Genomic DNA, 20,878 nt, shown 5'->3' on the forward strand with positions numbered 1-20,878 from the left:
CATTTAGTATTTTTTTTGCTTAAATAACATCCAAAATTGCTGGTTTGCTGCATTTAAACCGCAATTTTCCACATTTGTCATTGTTTGAGCGTTTTACAGCTAAAAAAACTCCTCAAGAAACCCACTAGTTCTGGGTTTTTTTCCAGCCAAAAAACACTGATTACAGTCTATGTGTGCATGGACACATAGGATAACATGCTGGGGGGTTTACTGGCTGTAGAAAAAAACACCAAAAGCTAAAAACAGCCGCTGTAAAAATGTCCAGTGTGCATGAGTACTAAGTGTTCATGAGTACTAAGAGTTCATGCGTAGGGCCATTTTACAGGTATTCTATATACCGATCATAAATTTCCTATTGCTATCTTGCACCCAGGAAGCCACAGGAGCCGCGTACCACCTGACAAGTAAATGGCTGTGCACGGCCTCTGCGGCTTCCTGGGAGAAAAGTAAAACTGGGAAAATTACATGGACCTGGTAAAACCATTACTTTATCTAGTGAACTGCTGCATGTTCAATTGTATTTATTTTTTGTATGTATCATGTGCAAAGTTCAGCACGCATAACAGAAAACAGATTACTTGCTGTGAACTATTGCAATATACATGACGCTGCTCTTCCTAAAGCAAGGGTTTGTTTTATCAGGTGGACATTTGCGGAAGGTTCTGAAAGGGGACTGGCACACTACACATCAGCACTGATCTTGGTCAGATTAAACCGGGTCGCTAACACTATCTACCGCTGTCGTTTGCCGACCGCATAACTAATAGTAATGCATAAAATAGCTCCCCCTAGGCTTGTCGGAGAGGCGGAACCTTTTTACTTACGGCACCAAATTCACCAGTAGCCAGGTTAGCAACCGAGACGGTTTTGACAGCACACACTGAAGTGTCTAATAGGAGGCGCTGTTTGGAGAGAAGCGTACAGTATGGTGAGTAGTGGGGGGTTCAGAAGAGAAGTGTACAAGTCAGGAAGAGATTAGCGGCTCACTTACTAGTGACAAAATGAATGATGAAACAGGATTTAAAAAAAAAAAATGAAATGCTGATTTAGAATATTTTTATCTTTAGTGTGGATATATATGTGTGTAACTACTGAATGTCCTTGTTTTGACCTGATTTCTTCTGTCTCTCTGTTATACACAACTCTCATCATTTCCTGTAAGATGTCTGTACATTTTATGTTTGTAGAATATACCACATCAAAGTGAACCTGGTCATTGCCCAAGCAGAGAGAAGTAACTGCTTCACTTTAATGCTTCCTTTTAAAGTGTTACTAAATTCACAGCAGTAAAATCAGTCTGTATATGCAGTAAAGCATGCTTGTTATACTCACTGTGGAACCTAACAGGTTAATTCTCCACATTGTGTAAAAAGACCATTTGATCCTGATTTCTCTGCCCCTCCTCTTGTTCAAATGTCCACCTCTTATCTCCTAAGACAGACTGAACCCATAGCTACATGCTCAGTTTGGTGTGTATTGCTAGATAGGTTTTTTCTTTTGGAGAGTGCATGTGATCAGCGCAGGGCCAATCAGCACTGTCCAGACAGAGGTCTGGGGTTCTGCATTCTCCTAGAGCAGAAAGAATACTCCACCAACACACTTTAAACAGTGCTCTGCTGAAGTCACAAGACTGCTCTAACTGCTGATGGGAAAAAGTATTCAACAGTTTATAGTCACTAAAATAATTGCACTTCCATGTTCTGTGCACTGCGGAAGACCAGATATAGTGAATGCAGGATCCTGAAGTAACATTTTAAGGGCTGTTTCAAGAAACCATTTCTGCATTCCGGATGCATTACTGATGTGTTCCAATGTTTTTTGTTTTTTTTTTTCTTCATCTCAACTAAGGACATGTGCATTTTTGGTGTGTTTTGCTCGTCCCAGATTTGTTCCATACAAAAAAAATGTCCTATGTTCTATTTCTGTTGATTACACTGGAAAGACCTGCACTGATGTGAGCTAGCGTCATTGGAATCAATGTTAAACTCTGTCCACACATTTTTGATGCAGAATCCGGTCACATCGGGTGTGACTTGGAATGCGATTTGCATGTTATGCGACTTGCAAATCGAATGCCAAGTCGCGCCCTACTGTCCGCAATTACAGCGGTCATGTCGGTGCGGTTCTGACTTGGTTGGAGCTGTACCGGTTTCTAAAGTAGTACATGCACTACTTTTGGTGTGATTTGCATAGACCTATTCACTGTAAGTCGCACAATTTCGAAGTCAGGCTTAATGTGATCAGGGTATAAGTGTGAACTAGACCTTAATATTTACACCTGTAGGTGTATACTGCAAAATTTTCTCCAGGTGTTAAGAGGTTAAATAAAACGTAGGCGCACACAATAGTGATATTTTAGGTATAGCTTGAGTTGGCTTCCTTTACATGTTTCAGTGCCTCATATTGTATCCCCCATAATATAAAATAAGAAAACAGAGTTGGGCCTTCTTGGAATTGCTAGAGCATGTATACAGGCTAGGTAATGTAGAAACAAAAATCTCACCATTTGAGTACTTGCAAGAAATAAGTATTTGATGTGGTTTAAAGCAATTGTAAAGGCAAATTAACCACTTGAAGTCCGGACACTTTCACCCATTTCCAGTCCAGGCCATCTTTCAGTGCTGTCACACTTTGAAAGTCAATTGCGTGGTCATGCAATACTGTCCCCAAATTAATTTTTGGTGCATTTTTTTTAGACCGATAGAACTTTCTTTTGGTCGGTGTTTATTCACCACTGGGATTTTAATTTTTTTTGCTATATAAATTAAAGACTGAAAATTTTGAAAAAAATGTGTTTTTCTTATAAAATTTTTGCAAACAACCTTTCTTCATAAATCTTGGCCAAAATGTATTCTGCTACCTTTTTGGTAAAAACCATTGAGAATTACTTTGAGAGCTGTAATTGGTCACAGCTTATCACATGGTACAAGGCTGCTATGAATGGCCTTCTACCATGTGACCTCTGTGGTCATTCACAGAATTCACAAGTAGTAAACAATGATGTTCATTAGTGACATCTTGATTTCTACTGTTTATGTGATCACTGATTGGCTAATCAGTGATCACATGAATTGGGACCTCACTCAGCATACCAGAACATTGCCTGTGTGCTGCATGCTCCCAGGAAGTGCGCACAGGCAGTGGATGCGGGGGGATGTGTAGAAACGTCCGCCTGCGTTTATCGGCATGGGCCGGATGGGAAGAGATGAAAAAAAACAAGCAAAAAACAAAAACCAAACGTCATACTTATCAGCTCAGTGCTTCGTTCAGGAAGCCGCCCCTCCCCTCCTGAAGACTCCTGGGAAGTATGACATTCGACTAGAACCGGCAACCAGGACGTAACAAGAATTGTAAAAAAAAAGAAAAAGTTTAAGCTCCATGCACACTGTTCCTTGAAGAGTTTAGCGTTTTGCCTGTGGAAGAAAGTAAGGTGGACCTATGTGTCCATGCTCATTAGGTAGTCTAGAGACTCAGTGTTTTGAGACAGAAAAAAACCCCTTCTGTTTTGCGTTTTTGAGAGCCGGAAAAAACACTAAATGCTGCTTAACGCTAGTACAAAAACCCGCTCAAAATTAGCATTTTTTTAAAGCCAGGGTGCATGCAGCCTAAACCCAGGACCCTTCATTCACTACATCTGGTCTCCCACAGTACACCAAACAGAAATGCAACCACTTTATTAAATATAAACTTCTCTTTTCTCATTAGCAGTTTGAGCAGCTAAATACCTTTTCTCATCAGCAGTTAGAGCAGTCTTGTGACTTCTATCAGTGTCCAGCAGAGCACTGGTTAAAGCTTGTAGGAGAAGTTTTCATTCTCCCTTGATTGTCCTATGAGGCTGTAGGGCCCCTGACCCTCTGTCTGGACAGTTCTGGTTGACCCTGTGCTGATCACATGCACTCTCCTAAGAAATAAAAAATACTCTAGCAATACACACCAAACTGAGCATGTCCCCAAGGCTCTGTTCTATCAGCAGATGAATTTGAGACTGTGGAAGAGGGGGAGGATCAGAGAAGGCAGAATCAAACATCCTCTTTACACAATGCATAGGATTAACTCTTAGGTTCCACAGTGAGTATAACAAGCATGCTTTACTATATACAGCCTAATTCTACTGTTGTGGATTTAGTAACAATTTAAACAAGTAAATATAATATAACTTTTTATGTTATTGTTCGAGAGTACTGACCAATTGGAGATCCAGGGAGGCACCACCTGACGACTTGTTCAATAATACTCAGTCAAGAAGCAGCCAATCCTGGGTGAGCCAGAGGGGGTAGGGGGAGCAATATGTGAGGAAATGCTGTACACAACCACCATCTCTCATGCTCTTGGATGAGAACTACAGGATCTGTCAGTCACAGAAGCAGGGGCGTTACGGCACACATTTTTGGAATGTGTCGCTTTTTAACACTGCTGGAAGGCATAGAGGATTTTGGAGTGCTGGATGATCCTTTCTTGGCAAGAATGGGGACAGATGGCTTCTGCTGCTTTACTGTACTGTATAGGTAAACTGCTTATTTTACTTTTGAATTATCTCATCTTCCAGGACAGCCTGTGAGACATTGAGCTCCTCCAGGAGACACATTAGTTCATACTCCTTAAGAGGTGGTCCTCCAGGTCTCCCCTTCAGTTTTTGTGTTTCCTCCGGCCAGGAAGGAAGCATGTTTAGGAACCTGCTTGTCGAGCTCCATGTCTCAGGGCTATCCTTTGTGGTAGCTTTCCGGGAGTATCTTCTCCTTGCCTGGCGCGATCCCTCCGGTTAGGGTGGAGTGGGGCTGCGCTCCCTGTCACTGCCTGTGCTTGGGTAGAGAGAGGACTTCCTTTAGGTTGGCAGTGCCCGCCACGCTGCTTGCTGGCTCAGCTTTCCCCACTGGGCTTTCAAGGGCAGTCTTCTGATGGAGTGACCTCATTAGAGGGCACCAGAAACAGTGTTTCCAGTCTCAATTGGCGCAGCGGTAGGACAAGGAGGGAGAACGCTGCGCCTTCCCAGGCAGTGGACTCTGGTTCCTCAGGCACCAGCACCCCTCGGGTAAATGTGGGGAGGATTTCTGTTTGCTAACCCTTGGTGGTCTTTGATTTCCTACTCCCTGGGGTCTTTATTAGCCCAGCACAGTGGTGGTCTGGTGTGCAGAAGCCTGACTTTAATGGGGTCTGGTTGTTTGGCTTTTAAGTTAAAGCTCAGGACAGAGCCAGAGCCCAAGTGCAGGTTCCCAGAAGTAAGTATGCTGTATGTGCAGCAAAGTTAAGCTTATGTGCAGCAAAGTTAGGCTTATCTTGGGAAAAGCCCCTTAGTCTTGATTGTGTTAATAGCCTAGTAAAGATGAGTCAGTGACAGCATGTCACAAGATTCTCTCTTCAGTTAAAAATGACATTGCATCTACCTTCTAGTCTTGATAGATAGGATGCAGAGTACCCCGCAACCCTAACCCGAGCCTCCAGTATGTCAGCTGCTTTAAGATGGGGGGGGGGGGGGTGACAGTGATAGCCCACAATCTGGACGATCCTTTTCACCGCCAGGACTTATCAGTTGGAGATAGATCTTCAATTTGTGCAAGTTTTTCTGCGCTCTCGGGTGGCTTATCAACAGAGACAAATCTCATCTTGCAGAAGATGGTCTATCTAGGCTATACAATTTCCTTGGTGATGAGAAAGATCTTTCTTCCGGAGGAGATTAGGAAGATGGATCAGTCAGTTGCTTGTCTACAGACCAATGTAAGCGTCCCTGTCAGGGAGGTCATGAAGGTGTTTGGCTTTATGACATCTTTTTTTCCTGCCCACTGCAGCATTGTCTTTTGCGGTGCTGGAACAGGAGGTAGGATATGCTAGATCTCCCAATCCACCTTACTGCCAGGATCAAGAGGTTGTTATGGTGGTGGTAAGTCTGCCACAATCTTTGCAGGGTTCTGTGTGGGCCACACCAAGCCAGCTGATTGTCACGACCAACGCCAGTTCATTCGGCTTGGACGTGCACCTAGGCAGCAATCTGCCCCAGGGATCCAAGTTCACTCAGACAATATGCCAGTAGTGTCGTACATCAACAAGCAAGGGGGGACAAGGAGCCCATCCCTTCAGTTAATTGCAGACGATATTTTTGGGTGGACTGAGCAGAACCTGGCCTCAATATCAGTTATCCACCTGAGGGGGGCTCAAAATTCTCTAACAAACTTTCTCAGCCAGCATCAGGTAAAGCAGGATGAGTGGTCATTCAACCAAGGTGTTTTCAAGAGCATCACCCAGGAATGGGGCAAGCCGGAAGTGGACCTTTTTGCAGTGGGGGGCAACAAGGTCGCTCTGTTCTTTTCCCTGTATTCCCAGGATCGGGCCTTGGGAATAGATGCCTTTGCGAAGTTCAGGCTCTATTATGCATTTCCCCCAGTAAATAAATATAAAAAAAGTAGCGCTACTCACATAAATAACATAAAATTTAAACAAATAAAATACACATGTGAATAGTGACACACTGTGTAACATAAAAAACATATGTGAAATAAACTAAAAAATGCTCATTCAATGCCACAATAAATATATTAATAGGTGAAATACCTGTGAAATAATACACAATCATGCAATGTGACACATAATGTAATACCACAAATATTGTGTTTTACAGCTGGACCAAGAAGTGATGGTGAATAATAGTCCAGAAAAAAATAGATCTAAACCACTGCAAACTCAATAAAAAGCATAAACATGCAAAGACCTAGTGCATATATACAGCTGTGTTCAAAATAATAGCAGTCAGACATCACTTACCTGATCAATCACTGTTTTTGGTAGAAATTATATTTCTACATGGCAAATAATTTACTAGCAGGTGTAGTAGAGTAATAGAAATCCAACAGACCCAACAGTCAAGACATTCATGCTGTTGATTCTGTGTAAATGAATCACTAATTGAAAGGGGCATGTTCAAAATAATAGCAGTGTGGAGTTCTATTAGTGAGGTCATTCATTCTTTGAAAAACAGGTGGCAATTATTGTCCTTATTTAAGGAAGGCAGGCAGCAAATGTACATGCTGATTACAGTGCATTTCTTTCTGACATTCCGAGGAAAATGGGTTGTTCCAGACATTGTTCAGAAGAACAGCGTACCTTGATTAAAAAGTTGATTGGAGAGGGGAAAACATATAAAGAAGTGCAGAAAATGATAGGCTGCTCAGCTAAAATGATCGCAAATGCTTTAAAATGGCAACCAAAGCCTGAAAGACGTGGAAGAAAGCGAAAAACTACCATTCGAATGGATAGAAGAATAGCCAAAATGACAAGGACTCAGCCAACAATCAGCTCCAGGAAGATCAAAGAAGGTCTAAAGTTACCTGTGAGTACTGTTACAATTAGAAGACTTCTATGTGAAGCCAAGCTATCTACAAGAAGCCCCTGCAAAGTCCCTCTGTTGAAAAAAAAGACGTGCTGAAGAGGTTACAATTTGCCAAAGAGCACATTGACTGGCCTAAAGAGAAATGGCGCAACATTTTGTAGACTGATGAAAGTGAGATTGTTCTTTTTGGGTCTAGTGGCCGGAGACAGCTTGTCGGACTACCCCCAAACACTGAATTCAAGCCACAGTACACTGTGAAGACAGTGAAGCATGGTTGCGCAAGCATCATGATATGGGGATGTTTCTCATACTACGGTGTTGGGCCTATTTATCGCATACCAGGGATCATGGATCAGTTTGAATACATCCGAATACTTGAAAAGGTCATGCTGCCTTATGCTGAAGAGGAAATGCCGTTGAAATGGGTGTTTCAACAAGACAACGACCCCAAACACACCAGTAAACGTGCAACATCTTGGTTCCAGACCAACAAGATTGACGTTATGTAGTGGTCAGCCCAATCCCCGGATCTTAATCCAATAGAAAACTTGTGGGGTGACATCAAAAATGCAGTTTCTGAGAAAAAAACAAGAAATAGAGAAGAACTGTGGAATGTAGTCCAATCATCCTGGGCTGGAATACCCGTTCACAGGTGCCAGAAGTTGGTTGACTCCATGCAACACAGATGTACAGCAGTTCTCAGAAACAGTGCTTATACAACTAAATATTTATTAAGTGATTCAAAGGAAAGCAAAATCTTCAAACATTTTTCAGTTTATATAGTGAATGTTTGAGTTTGTAAAGAAGAATACAAACACTGCTATTTTTTTGAACAGTCTAATATTCACTTTTCTTCAATTTTTTTTAGAGGAACAACACAAATTTGATATATTTTTCTTCATGTTTTGATTTGGAATAGAATCTGTAGTGTTCCCAATGCATTTGTGTGTATGGAAATAAAAGCTATTAGAAGGATTTTCAGCTTTATTCACTTTTTTCAACACACTGATATTATTTTTGAACACAACTGTATATACAATAAATATCTAAAAGTGCCACAAAAAAATGATAACAAAGGACGTGCACCCCCAATAAGGTACAATATATATAAATATCTCAGTCAGTGCAATAAAAATACATAAAACAAAATAATCAGCATCCAATATTTGTGCAAATACTGTGCAACAACACACAAATTAGATCAAACTACAACGTCTGATACATGCTCAAAAAGTCCAACACGATGTGGATAATGCCACTTTATCCAATTCAAGATGACACTCGTGCTGATAATAACTGATAGTGGGTAACTGTTGGCATGTGACTTCCTCAGACCCTGAGGAAGGCGCATGGGATTGTGACGCAATGCATAGGCCTGACGTAGTGACGCACTTCCAGCGTGGACGCCATTTTGGCACACCTCATTCCTATACCCATGCATGAAAAGTACACCCAAAAGCATGAGGTTCAATGCTGATATATGCTGAAGATCTATGTGAGTGTGCATTTTATTATATTTTGCCCTCTCCGGTAAAATAAACACATTACACTATGGGAGGATGTGTTTGTTTTTGAATGAGATATTGGCACTTACCCCAGCCCTATCTGCGGAGGAGCCACTACCAGAGTGCTGACCCTCTGAGAGGGAGATTTGTTTGCGGTGAAAGCAGACCAGTGGAGAGGCTGCATACTTGAAGGATCTGAGGGTGTGATCCCACAAAACGCTTTGATCCTCACGGGTTGAAGTTTTGAGGTGAGAGGCTAATCTAGCCAGTGGTTGGATTGTTCTTCGCCAGCAGTTACCCACTATCACTTATCAGCACTAGTGTCATCTTGAATTGGATAAAGTGGCATTATCCACATCGTGTTGGACTTTTTGAGCATGTATCAGACGTTGTAGTTTGATCTAATTTGTGTGTTGTTGCACAGTATTTGCACAAATATTGGACGCTGATTATTTTGTTTTATGTATTTGTATTGCACTGATTGAGATATTTATATATGTTTTACCTTATTGGAGGTACACATCCTTTGTTATAATTTTTTTGTGGCACTTTTCGATATTTATTGTATGTATATGTGCATGTATATGTATGTATGTATGTATATATGTATATATATGTATATATATATATATATATATATATATATATATATATATATATATATATATATATATATATATACATATATATATACATGCACTAGGTCTTTGCATGTTTATGCCTTTTATTGAGTTTGCAGTGGTTTAGACCTATTTGTTCTGGACTGTTATTCACCATAACTTGTTGGTGCAGCTGTAAAACACAATATTTGTAGTATTGCATGATTGTGTATTATTTCACATGTATTTCACCTATTAATCTTTTTATTGTGGCACTGAGTGAGCATTTTTTAGTTTATTTCACATATGTTTTTTATGTTACACAGTGTGTCACTATTCACATGTGTATTTTATTTGTTTAAATTTTATGTTATTTATGTGAGTAGCGCTTCATTTTTTATATTTATTTATATCTACAGATCATGGGTATATGATTTAATGTTAGCTTCTCTTGGTAGGTCACATATCTAGGATTATTAGCGCAGGAGGTTCACACCACTATTTCCCCCAGTAAGGCTGCTGCCAGCAGTCCTTCAGAACTTTGTCAGAAAATACAAACCTCATTATAGTAGCTTCATTCTGGCCAAGGAGACCATGGTTCTCCCTGCTGAAGGATCTTTTCTCGATCCCTCTGTTTCTTCTTCCAGAGAGGTAGGATCTGGTCCAATTCTTCACCCTCAAGTGACATCCCTGAAATTGACTGCATGGTTTCTGAGAAACGGGGTTCTCAGAAAAGGTAATAGACTTTGAAAAGCTGCCTCAAACCCATAACAAGGGCCATCTAGGCTAAGATATGGAAAAGGTTCAACTCCTGGCTGAAGGAGCAGGACCGGGAGCCCCCAGATGTTCTGGCAGTCTTAGATTTATTCTTAACTGGGGCAGATCAGGGTCTTTCGGGGAGTACTTTAACCGCCTCCCGCCCACCATTTAAGGTAATGATTGGAGGGCTGCGTTCTCTCGTTCTGGCGTGCGGCGATCGGTGGTGCGCTGTGTCCCTGGGACACAGTGGATCACCGATTACTACAGAGCCAATGACGTTTGCTCTTTATCTGATCAGCTGTGTCCAATCACAGCTGATCACATGTAAGTAGGAAATGCCGGCAATCCGCTGAGAGCCGGAGCCAGCTGCTCCCGCCCCCTCCATAGCCCAGTGCTCCAGTGACAGTCACCAGCTCTCTGCTCACGGAGCACTGAGAGCTGAGCAATCAGCGTTCTTTGATTGCTCAGTTCTCAGTCTTAGAGCCGACGGGGGACAGGTAAGTATGATTTTTAAAATAAAAAAAAACTCAACTTCTCTTTTTAAAGTAACCTGTGTTTTGCCCATGCAGAGCAAAGCAACAGGTTTTTTTTTTTTTGCTTTTTTTTAAGCCATGTCCAGCTACACAATCTGTTGGGGGGGGGGGAAAAAAAAAACAAAAAAAAAAAAAAACAAAAAAAAAAAATATATATATATATATATATATATATATATATATATATATATATATATATATATATATATATATATATATATATATACACAAACTCATGCTGCAAAGGACCTCTGGTTGAACTGGTGACATCACAGGTCCTTCCTCTTTTCCACCATTGGCAGTAGTCTGTCCCATAGGCTGGCTACACACTTGTCTGCTTCAGTGTGTTGCGTTAACGTGTGTTTTATGGTTTGTATCTGAGCACACCACAACACATGGTATTACACTAAACAATTTAAGCCAAACTGCAACAGTTTTTTTTCCTTTGGGATAAATGTTTAATGTTGAAATTAAAGCTGTCATTGTAAGCATCACTGCACGTGGTAAGTGGTTTGTCTCAAAACTGTAAACTACTACATTAGCAGGAGAGCTTGTTCAAGATAACCATGGCTAGAAATGCTAGGGGGTGTATTTCAACGTGATTTCTCGCCAAAATAAAGTATGGAGACATGAATGGATGGGTGAGTTTGCTTTGAATATTAAAAATGAATTAAATGGTGTTTTCAGGGGAGGGGGGTTGAAGGACCTAAGCTATGAGGCTCGATTACACAGATTACAGATATTAACTCTGGAGAAGAGGTGCTTAAGGGGGAATATGATTACAATGTAGAAGTACAGTGCCTTGAAAAAGTGTTCATTTGAAATTTTCTTCATTTTGTCCTGTAACAACCAAAAACGTAAATGTATTTTATTGGGATTTTATGTGATAGACCACACAAAGTGGGACATAATTGTGAAGTGGAAGGAAATTGATAAATGGTTTTCCAATTTTTTTTTTTTTTTTTTTTACAAATATCTGAAAAGGGTGGCATGCATTTGTATTCAGCCCCCCTGAGTCAATACTTTGTAGAACCTTCTTTCGCTGCAATTACAGCTGCAAGTCTTTTTGGGTATGTCTCTACCAGCTTTGATTTAGAGAATGACATTTTTGCCCATTCTTCTTTGCAAAATAGCTCAAGCTCTGTCAGATTGAATAGAGAGTGTTTTGAGAACAGCAATTTTCAAGTCTTGCCACAGATTCTCAATTAGATTTAGGTCTGCACTTTGACTGGGCCATTCTAACACATGAAAATGCTTTGATGTAAACCATTCCATTGTGGCTGTATGTTTTAGGGCCGTTGTCCTGCTGGAAGGCGAACCTCCACCCCAGTCTCAAGTCTTTTGCAGACACTAACAGGTTTTCTTCTAAGATTGCCCTGTATTTTGCTCCATCCATCTTCCAATCAACTCTGACCGGCTTCCCTGTCGAAGAAAAGCATCTCCACAACATTATACAGCCACCACCATGTTTTACGGTGGGGATGATATGTTCAGGGTGATGTGCAGTGTTAGTTTTCCGCCACTGATAGCGATTTGCTTTTAGGCCAAAATGTTAAATTTTTGGTCTCATCTGACCAGAGCACCTTCTTCCACATGTTTGCTGTGTCCCTCACATGGCTTTTCGCAAACTGAAAACAGGATTTCTTATGGCTTTCTTTCAACAATCGTTTTCTTCTTGCCCCTGTTCCATAAAGGCCAGATTTGTGGAATGTACGACTAATAGTTGTCCTGTGGACAGATTTTCTCACTTGAGCTGTGGATCTCTGAAGCTCCTCCAGAGTTACCATGAGCCTCTTGGCTGCTTCTCTGATTAATGCTCTCCTTGCCAGGCCTGTCTGTTTAGGTGGACTGCCATGTCCTGGTAGGTTTGCAGTTGTGCCATACTCTTTCCATTTTCGGATGTTGGCCTGAACAGTGCTCCATGAGATGTTCAAAGCTTCGGATATTTTTTTATAACCTTAACGCTTCTTTAAATTTCTCCACAACTCTATCCCTGACCTGTCTGGTGTGTTCTTTAGCCTTCATGATGCTGTTTGTTCACTAATCTTCTCTAACAAACCTCTGAGGGCTTCACAGAACAGCTGTATTTATACTGACATTAAATTACACACAGGTGGACTATATTAATTAGGTGACTTCTGAAGGCAATTGGTTCCACTAGATTTTAGTTAGGAGTATCAGGGTAAAGGGAGCTGAATACAAATGCACACTACACTTTTCAGATATTTATTTGTAAAAATGTTTGAAAACCATTTTGTCATTTCCCTTCCAGTTGATAATTACGTGCCACATTGTGTTGGTCTACCACATAAAATCCCAATAAAATACATTTAAGTTTTCGGTTGTAACATGACAAAATGTGGAAAATTTCAAGAGGTATGAATACTTTTTCAAGGCTGATGCTTGGTTTGAACTTCAGCAAGTTGTCTTCACCACATCCAGTTGCTCAAAGTTCCACCACATCCAGTTGCATGAATTGCTGCCATGTTATTAGCTGATTAGCAATTTGTGTTAACAAGCAATTGAACAGGTATACCTAACAAAGTGGCCAGATACATACAGTATCTCACAGAAGTGAGTAAACCCATCACATTTTTGTAAATATTTTATTTTATCTTTTCATGTGACAACAGTGAAGAAATGACACTTTGCTACAATGTAAAGTAGTGAGTGTACAGCTTGTGTAACAATGTAAATTTGCTGTCCCCTCAAAATAACTCAACACGCAGCCATTAATGTCTAAACTGCTGGCAACAAAAGTAAGTACACCCCTAGGTGAAAATGTCCAAATTGGGCCCAATTAGCCATTTTCCCTCCCTATTGTCATGTGACTAGTTAGTGTTACAAGGTCTCAGGTGTGAATGGGGAGCAGGTGTATTATCGCGCTCTCTCTCATACTGGTCACTGGAAGTTCAAAATGGCACCTCATGGCAAAGAACTGAGGATCTGAAAAAACAATTGTTGCTCTACATAAAGATGGCCTAGGCTATAAGAAGATTGCTAAGACCCTGAAACTGAGCTGCAGCATGGTGGCCAAGACCATACAGCGGTTTAACAGGACAGGTTCCACTCCGCACAGGCCTCGTCATGGTTGACCAAAGAAGTTGAGTGCACGTGTTCAGCGTCATATCCAGAGGTTGTCTTTGGGAAATAGATGTATGAGTGTTGCCAGCATTGCTGCAGAGGTTGAAGGGGTGGGGGGGGGGGGGGGGGGGTCAGCCTGCAGGACTCAGACCATATGTCGCACACTACATCAAATTGGTCTGCATGGCTGCTGTCCCAGAAGGAAGCCTCTTCTAAAGATGATGCACAAGAAACCCCGCAAACAGTTTGCTGAAGACAATCAGACTAAGGACATGGATTACTGCAACCATATCCTGTGGTCTGATGAGACCAAGATAAACTTATTTCGTTCAGATGGTGTCAAGCGTTTGTAGTGGCAACCAGGTGAGGAGTAGAAAGACAAATGTGTCTTGCCTACAGTCAAGCATGGTGGTGGGAGTGTCATGTCTAGGGCTGCAGGAGTGCTTCCGGCACTGGGGAGCTACAGTTCATTGAGGGAACCATGAATGCCAACATGTACTGTGACACTGAAGCAGAGCATGATCCCTTCCTTCGGAGACTGGGCCGCAGGGCAGTATTCCAACATAACGACCCCAAACACACCTCCAAGACGACCACTGCCTTGCTAAAGAAGCTGAGGATAAAGGTGATGGACTGGCCAAGCATGTCTCCAGACCTAAACCCTATTGAGCATCTGTGGGGCATCCTCAAATGGAAGGTGGAGGAGCACAAGGTCTCTAACATCCACCAGCTTCATGATGTCCTCGTGGAGAAGTGGAAGAGGACTCCAGTGGCAATCTGTGAAGCTCTGGTGAACTCCATGCCCAAGAGGGTTAAGGCAGTGCTGGAAAAAAATGGTGGCCACACAAAATTCTGACACATTTGGCCCAATTTGGACATTTTCACTTAGGGGTGTACTCACTTTTTTTGTCAGCGGTTTAGATATTGACTGTGTTGAGTTATTTTGCGGGGACAGCAAATTTACCCTGTTATATAAGCTGTACACTCACTACTTTACATTGTAGCAAAGTGTCATTTCTTCAGTGTTATCACATGAAAAGATAGAATAAAATATTTACAAAAATGTGAGGGGTGTACTCACTTCTGTGAGAGATACTGTAGCACCATGCTTGTGAGCTGTCGCCACAAATGTCAGATCGAGGGCAGTAATTCAAGCTCTAGACGTCCTGTGTAAATATAAAGTGGCAACCTGTAAAGGCTTTTAAAGCATCACCTATGGATATTAAAAATGTACACAGCCCAAACTTTTGCAGACGCCATTTTTTTGTTTTCTGTTATTTTGAAATTGTAAATGATGGAAATAAAATATAACTTTTGTTGACATATTATAAGAATGTCTAATCTGTAATTTGATGCCTTTTGGAGATTTTTCCATCTTTCCTTGGCTTCTTTATGCACATTAATTCAAATTTTTAGCTGGGGTGCCCAAACAAAAAAATGGCGTCTGCAAAAGTTTGGGCACCCTGCAGAGTTAATATCTTGTACTGCCCCCTTTGGCAAGTATCACAGCTTGTAAACGCTTTTTGTAGCCAGCCAAGAGTCTTTCAATTCTTGTTTGAGGTATCTTTGCCCATTCTTCCTTACAAAAGTCTTCCAGTTCTTTGAGATTTCTGGGCTGTCTGTCACGCACTGCTCTTTTAAGGTCTATCCATAGATTTTCAATTATGTTGAGGTCAGGAGATTGTGAAGGCCATGGCAAAACCTTCAGTTTATGCCTCTTGATGTAATCCCCCGTGGATTTCGAGGTGCGTTTAGGATCTTTATCCATTTGTAGAAGCCATCCTCTCTTTAACTTCAGCTTTTTCACAGATGGCATCAAGTTACCATCCAAAATTTGCTGACATTTTATTGAATCCATTTTTCCTTCTACTCGTGAGATGTTCCCTGTGCCACTGGCTGCAACACAACCCCAAAGCATGATTGATCCAACCCCATGCTTAACAGTTGGACAGAGGTTCTTTTCATTAAATTCTGTGCCCTTTCTTCTCCAAACGTACTTTTGCTCATTCCGGCCAAAAAATTCAATTTTAACTTCTTCGGTCCACAGAACTTGTTTCCAAAATGCATCAGGCTTGTCTATATGTTCATTTGCAAAGTTCAAACGATGATTTTTGTGGTGAGGACGTAGAAGAGGTTTTCTTCTGATGACTCTTCCATGAAAACCATATTTGTACAAGTATCTCTTTATAGTGGAATAGTGTACCACAACTCCACTGTTTGCCAGATCTTTCTGGAGGGATCGTGCAGTCAAACGTGGGTTTTGAATTGTTTTTCTCACAATCCTGCGAGCTGTTCTGTCTGATATTTTTCTTGGTCTTCCAGATGTTGCTTTAACTCCCACTGTTCCTGATGACTGCCATTTCTTAATTACATTCCGAACAGAGGATATTGACACCTGAAAACGCTTTGCTATCTTCTTATAGCCTTCTCCAGCTTTGTGAGCGTCAACTATTTTCAGTTTCAGTTTTCTAGACAACTGCTTAGAAGAACCCATGGTGCTGACTGTTGGGGCAAGGTCAGATGAGTCTGGGCATTTAAAACCTTTGAGATTGACATCACCTGGTCTTCCCAGACGATGATTGAGAACAATCCATGACACTGGCAGGTCTCAGCTTTGCAAGGGGGCAGTGCATGCTATAAATTCTGCAGGGTGCCCAACCTTTTGCAGACGCCATTTTTTTTGTTTTCTGTTATTTTGAAAGTGTAAGTGATGGAAATAAAATATAACTTTTGTTGACATATTATAAGAATGTCTAATCTGTAATTTGATGCCTTTTGGAGATTTTTCCATCTTTCCTTGGCTTCTTTATGCATATCAATACAAATTTTTAGCTGGGGTGCCCAAACTTTCGATCCCCACTGTGTATATGTATATGTGTGTGTGTATATGTGTGTAATATATATATATATAATCTATATCCCTTTTATTGGTTGAACTAGATGGACTTGCGTCTTGTTCAACCACACTATCTATATACATTATATGTAACTGTATTTTTTTGTCATTTTGAAATCAATACATGTCCACTATGGCAGTGCCTTACCTCTCATGTTGTTTATATTTTGTAACTATAGATACCAGTGGGATTTACCGATATGTATGTGTATTTCAACGTTTAATGTTATTCAGCTTGTTTAATTTTCATTTGCTATTAAAAACTGCCTTTTTGTTTGTCCTTGTGTTTTGGCAGAAAACATGAAAGTAATGCCTTTGGACATTTGAAAACTAGACTGTGCGTTTCATAGATCTGGCATTCAGGGACATCCTACTACAAATATTGTTTGCAGCCTTCATAAGCAGATTGTTATCTCATGGTGGAAGGTTGTGTAAATCTGGGTAAAGGAAGAATGTAGCTTTCTACTTTTTAGCTGTATGCAGTCTGGTTGATGATAAGCCTTTACAAATAAGTTCAGAGGTCTTTGCTTAACTTTTCTGACATGAGCTACATTGGGCATTTTGAACTGTAGCCTTTAAAAAAAAAAAACATAATCCGTACAGTGTTTAAAACAAAATGTATCAAACTGAGAACCGAACCTTGTTTTTTGGAGTTTTTGTTGGAGCAGCAGGGGTCAGCTTTGCCTTGTTATGTTGGAGAAGATATGCAAAACCTGGCTACTTTCTTAGTTTGCAAGAAAAATGGGCCACTGCTATAGATGATGATACTCAAGACAATAAAGAAGCAGTCACAGTTCTACAGTGTCGACAGCTGCAAATCCTAGAAAAATTGGGCAGCTTACTAAAAAATGTAGAAGAGCTTAAAGAGGAGATCTGGTTTTTAAAAGAAACTATTGCAAAATTGGAAGAGCAAATCAAGGATGAACTTGGAGGAAAGAATGATGCTCGGAAGGTCAGTCCCCTACACAGAAGTCTTAAAAAGAAGAAGAGTGAGACAAATAAAGTGACAGTGGAATACCCCAGCTCTGAGGAAGCAGAAAGTGAAGGAGGGTAAGAAAAAAAAAATCTCTTTAAGCATGTTAAGTTGTAAAATTTGTATGCTATTGACTGACTAGGTATTTTTTTACATGTCTGTCAATTCATAGATGCTATTCTTACAGGAGGATAGTTAAGCATCCTGAACTGCAAGAAGTGAATGTAAAATGTTAATTACACTAATTTCTTTGATCTTGAAGCCCTTCTGATGAGTCCAGAATTTCCATTTTTATGCACCCAACAACTAATATGGGGGATGTCACAGAAAAAAACAAATGTTTAGAAATACATTTTTTAAAATGCAGTTTTATGTAATTTGTGTAAGTTGTATTAAATTAACCCCTTCAATGCTGGGCACTTTCACCCCTTTCCTGCCCAGGCAAATTTTCAGCTTTCATCGATGTCACGCTTTGAATGACAATTGGGTGGTCATGCAACACTACACCCATATGACATTTCTATAATTTTCTTTTAGACAGATAGAACTTTCAGTGGACACAGCGGGTGACGGATTGCACCGCTGTGCCTGGCCATGGGGTGTGAGTGAAGCTCGATCCCGAAAAGATGTCATATGACGTCCACCCAGGATAGCAGCGCTCCCACTCAGTCGTCATATTACTACAGGCCGGGCGGGTGGAGGTTAAAGATATTTCAGCTAAAGGGATTTTAAGACCTTTTATAAGGCATTAAAAAATTGACTTTCACTTCTGGCAATGGAAGATGAGAAAATATACAGTTCAGAGCCTGACACAATTATGAATTCTCATTCAGCCATCGTCTGGAATGGAACTTTTTTTTTTTTTTTGGGTCGGTGGCGGTGGGCATCGTGATTGACGTTGGATCTACTGCGGGGGACATTCTATTAGTTCTTTCTTTTAATAAAGGACTTGTCAAAGACCATGACCTGTCTTTTTTCACACTACACTTTTTGTTTTTTTGTGAATGGGTAGCGGTACCATGTACCCCATACTCATTCACATGGGGGGGGTGTGGGATCTGGGTGCTTCCAGATTCCGATAAGCGCCCTGCCCGCAGACCCCCACAACCACCGGCCAGAGTTGTGGAGAAGAGGCCCTTGTCCCCATCAGCATGGGGACAAGGTGCTTTGGGGGGCTCCCCCTTCCTCAACGCACCCCCCCCATGTTTAGAGCATGTGGCCTGGTATGGTTCAGGAGGGGGGGGCGCTCGCTAAAAGAGAGAGAGTTTTCTTATAGTTTATTTTCCCAACTTAAAAGAAACAATGTTTCCTTTTAGTTTCTTAAAAGAAACAACTTCGGGGAAGGTGACAGCTAAATCCTGTGAGCTATAGTGAAGAAAAAAAAAAAGTCGGCAATTGCATTTAAAAATCAGCACCAACATACACTGCGTATTGCGAAAAAAACTAGTAAACAATTCGTAACCGAGGCATTAATGGATTTTCATTCGTAATCCAAAAATTACATTAACCAAGGCTTTCGTAAATCGAGGTACCACTGTACAATTTATTTATTTATTTTTTTTTGCACACATTGTGGCTTTTAATTTAATTATGACTTATTGTGACTTTTATAGGTGCAGCGCTACAATGCACCACCGTCCTTTCACCTTGTACCACAATAGTCCGCAATTGGTAATGCTGTAAATTGATATCAAATGTTAAAAAATGTATAAGGTAGAGGAAGGTCTGTGGAGGTAGTATATTTAGATTTAATACACTACCCCATAAATGCTTAATTTACAAATCGGGGTCTTCTGGCATTGGTGATATTGTATGTACTTGTATAGAAAACTGGTTGCAGTAGTGTATTCAGAAAGTAGCATATTTTCTGAATGTTCTAGTGTTGTGGGCGTGATTGTCACGTACCTGATTGGAGACTGAAATGACGACGTCGGCCTCACTTGTGTCACTAGCCCTGACCCCACTGGAAGTGGAACAGAGGGTGTCTAGGAACCAGGGGGACAAGAGCGCCAGCAGATGTTGTCTTTGGAAGACTGATGAACCTCCGATTCAGGAACAATAGCAATATGCAGAGCTGGTATGGTAGTTCGTCAGGTGTGCACCAGAGTAAGGCAGGAAGCTGGGATGGGAGGCAGGAGCAATGTCATAGGAATAGCCGGGGTCATCAACAGGCAGACAATGAGGTACCAAATCATAAACAAGCCAAAGTCAGGAGCAAAGCCGAAGTCAGGAATAAGTATCAAGCAGGAGAGTAATCAGAGTCAGGTCAGGAACAAGCCGGGTCAGCAACAAGGAAATCACACAGGAACGAGCAGGAAACGAGGAACAGCTGAAGACCAGTCAGCACAGGTAGAGGCACCTTTTAAATAGTCCGTCTGGTGCCAATCTTCGACGTGCGTGTGAACATGCGTCTATTCGCCAGCCGTCTCACGGGAATTCCCTCACATTGCCCCCCCCCCCCTTAGGGGAAGCCTCCAGATGCCTACTAAAGCTTGTTTTTCAGAGTGAAGATGAAGGTAAGCTTGCACTAACCGTGAAGCATGGACATTAGCGGATGGTTCCCAGGAATTATCCTCTGGACCGTAGCCTTTCCATTTGATGAGGAACTGGGTCTGACCACCCCTCTTTCTACAGTCCAGGATGACTTCTACTTCATATTCCTCATTACCTTCGACAAGCAGTGGAGCAAGAGATTCTGGACCTCGATCCGGAAATAGACTTGGTTGGTTTTAATAAAGAGACATGGAATACCGGATGGATCTTCATATTCTTTGGTAACATTAATTCAAAAGCTACAGGATTAATCTTTCTTTTGATTGATTGTAAATGGCCCCAGGTAACTTGGACCAAGCTTCTTTGAAGGGCAGCTCAATTTCAAGTTTGTTGTGGATAGCCAAACCTTTTCTCCTGGTTTCAGATTCCCCCTTCTTTTTCTGTCAAAAAATCTCTTATTTGCCTGAGCCTCCAAAATAGTTTCTCGTAACATTTCACCATTCCTATTGAGGGAATACAGCCTTTCTTGTACTGCCAGGACAGCGGGTTCCCCTGGCATTTCAGGGAGGAAGGAAGGATGGTATCCATAGTTGGCATAAAAAGGGGACTGTTTGGTAGCAGAGTGGATGGAATTGTTATATGCAAATTCTGCCAATGGAAGGAGAGACACCCAGTCATCCTGTGAGTAAGAAGAGAAACATTGTAGATACTGTTCAAG

At 41.2% G+C, this 20,878-nt stretch overlaps 1 protein-coding gene across 6 annotated transcripts in view; it reads left to right on the forward strand.

The window, feature by feature from the left end:
• The first annotated feature begins 822 nt into the window (after nt 1-822).
• Nucleotides 823-20,878, forward strand: part of RMDN2 (regulator of microtubule dynamics 2) — a 284,536-nt gene continuing 264,480 nt past the window's right edge. For 2 of the 6 annotated variants that reach the window (XM_089681785.1, XM_089681786.1), the window contains exons 1-2: nt 823-928; nt 16,990-17,744. In XM_089681785.1, coding sequence (XP_089537911.1) covers nt 17,311-17,744 — 434 coding nt within the window. In that variant the 5' untranslated portion in view covers nt 823-928; nt 16,990-17,310. The remainder of the gene's footprint in view (nt 929-16,989; nt 17,745-20,878) is intronic. The other 4 variants (XM_089681783.1, XM_089681782.1, XM_089681784.1 and 1 more) reach the window with 3 other exon arrangements.

The sequence above is a fragment of the Staurois parvus genome, unplaced genomic scaffold (genome assembly GCF_062004578.1).
Source record: "Staurois parvus isolate SC_StPar_1 unplaced genomic scaffold, SC_StPar_1.0 ptg000277l, whole genome shotgun sequence".
NCBI lineage: Eukaryota > Metazoa > Chordata > Amphibia > Anura > Ranidae > Staurois > Staurois parvus.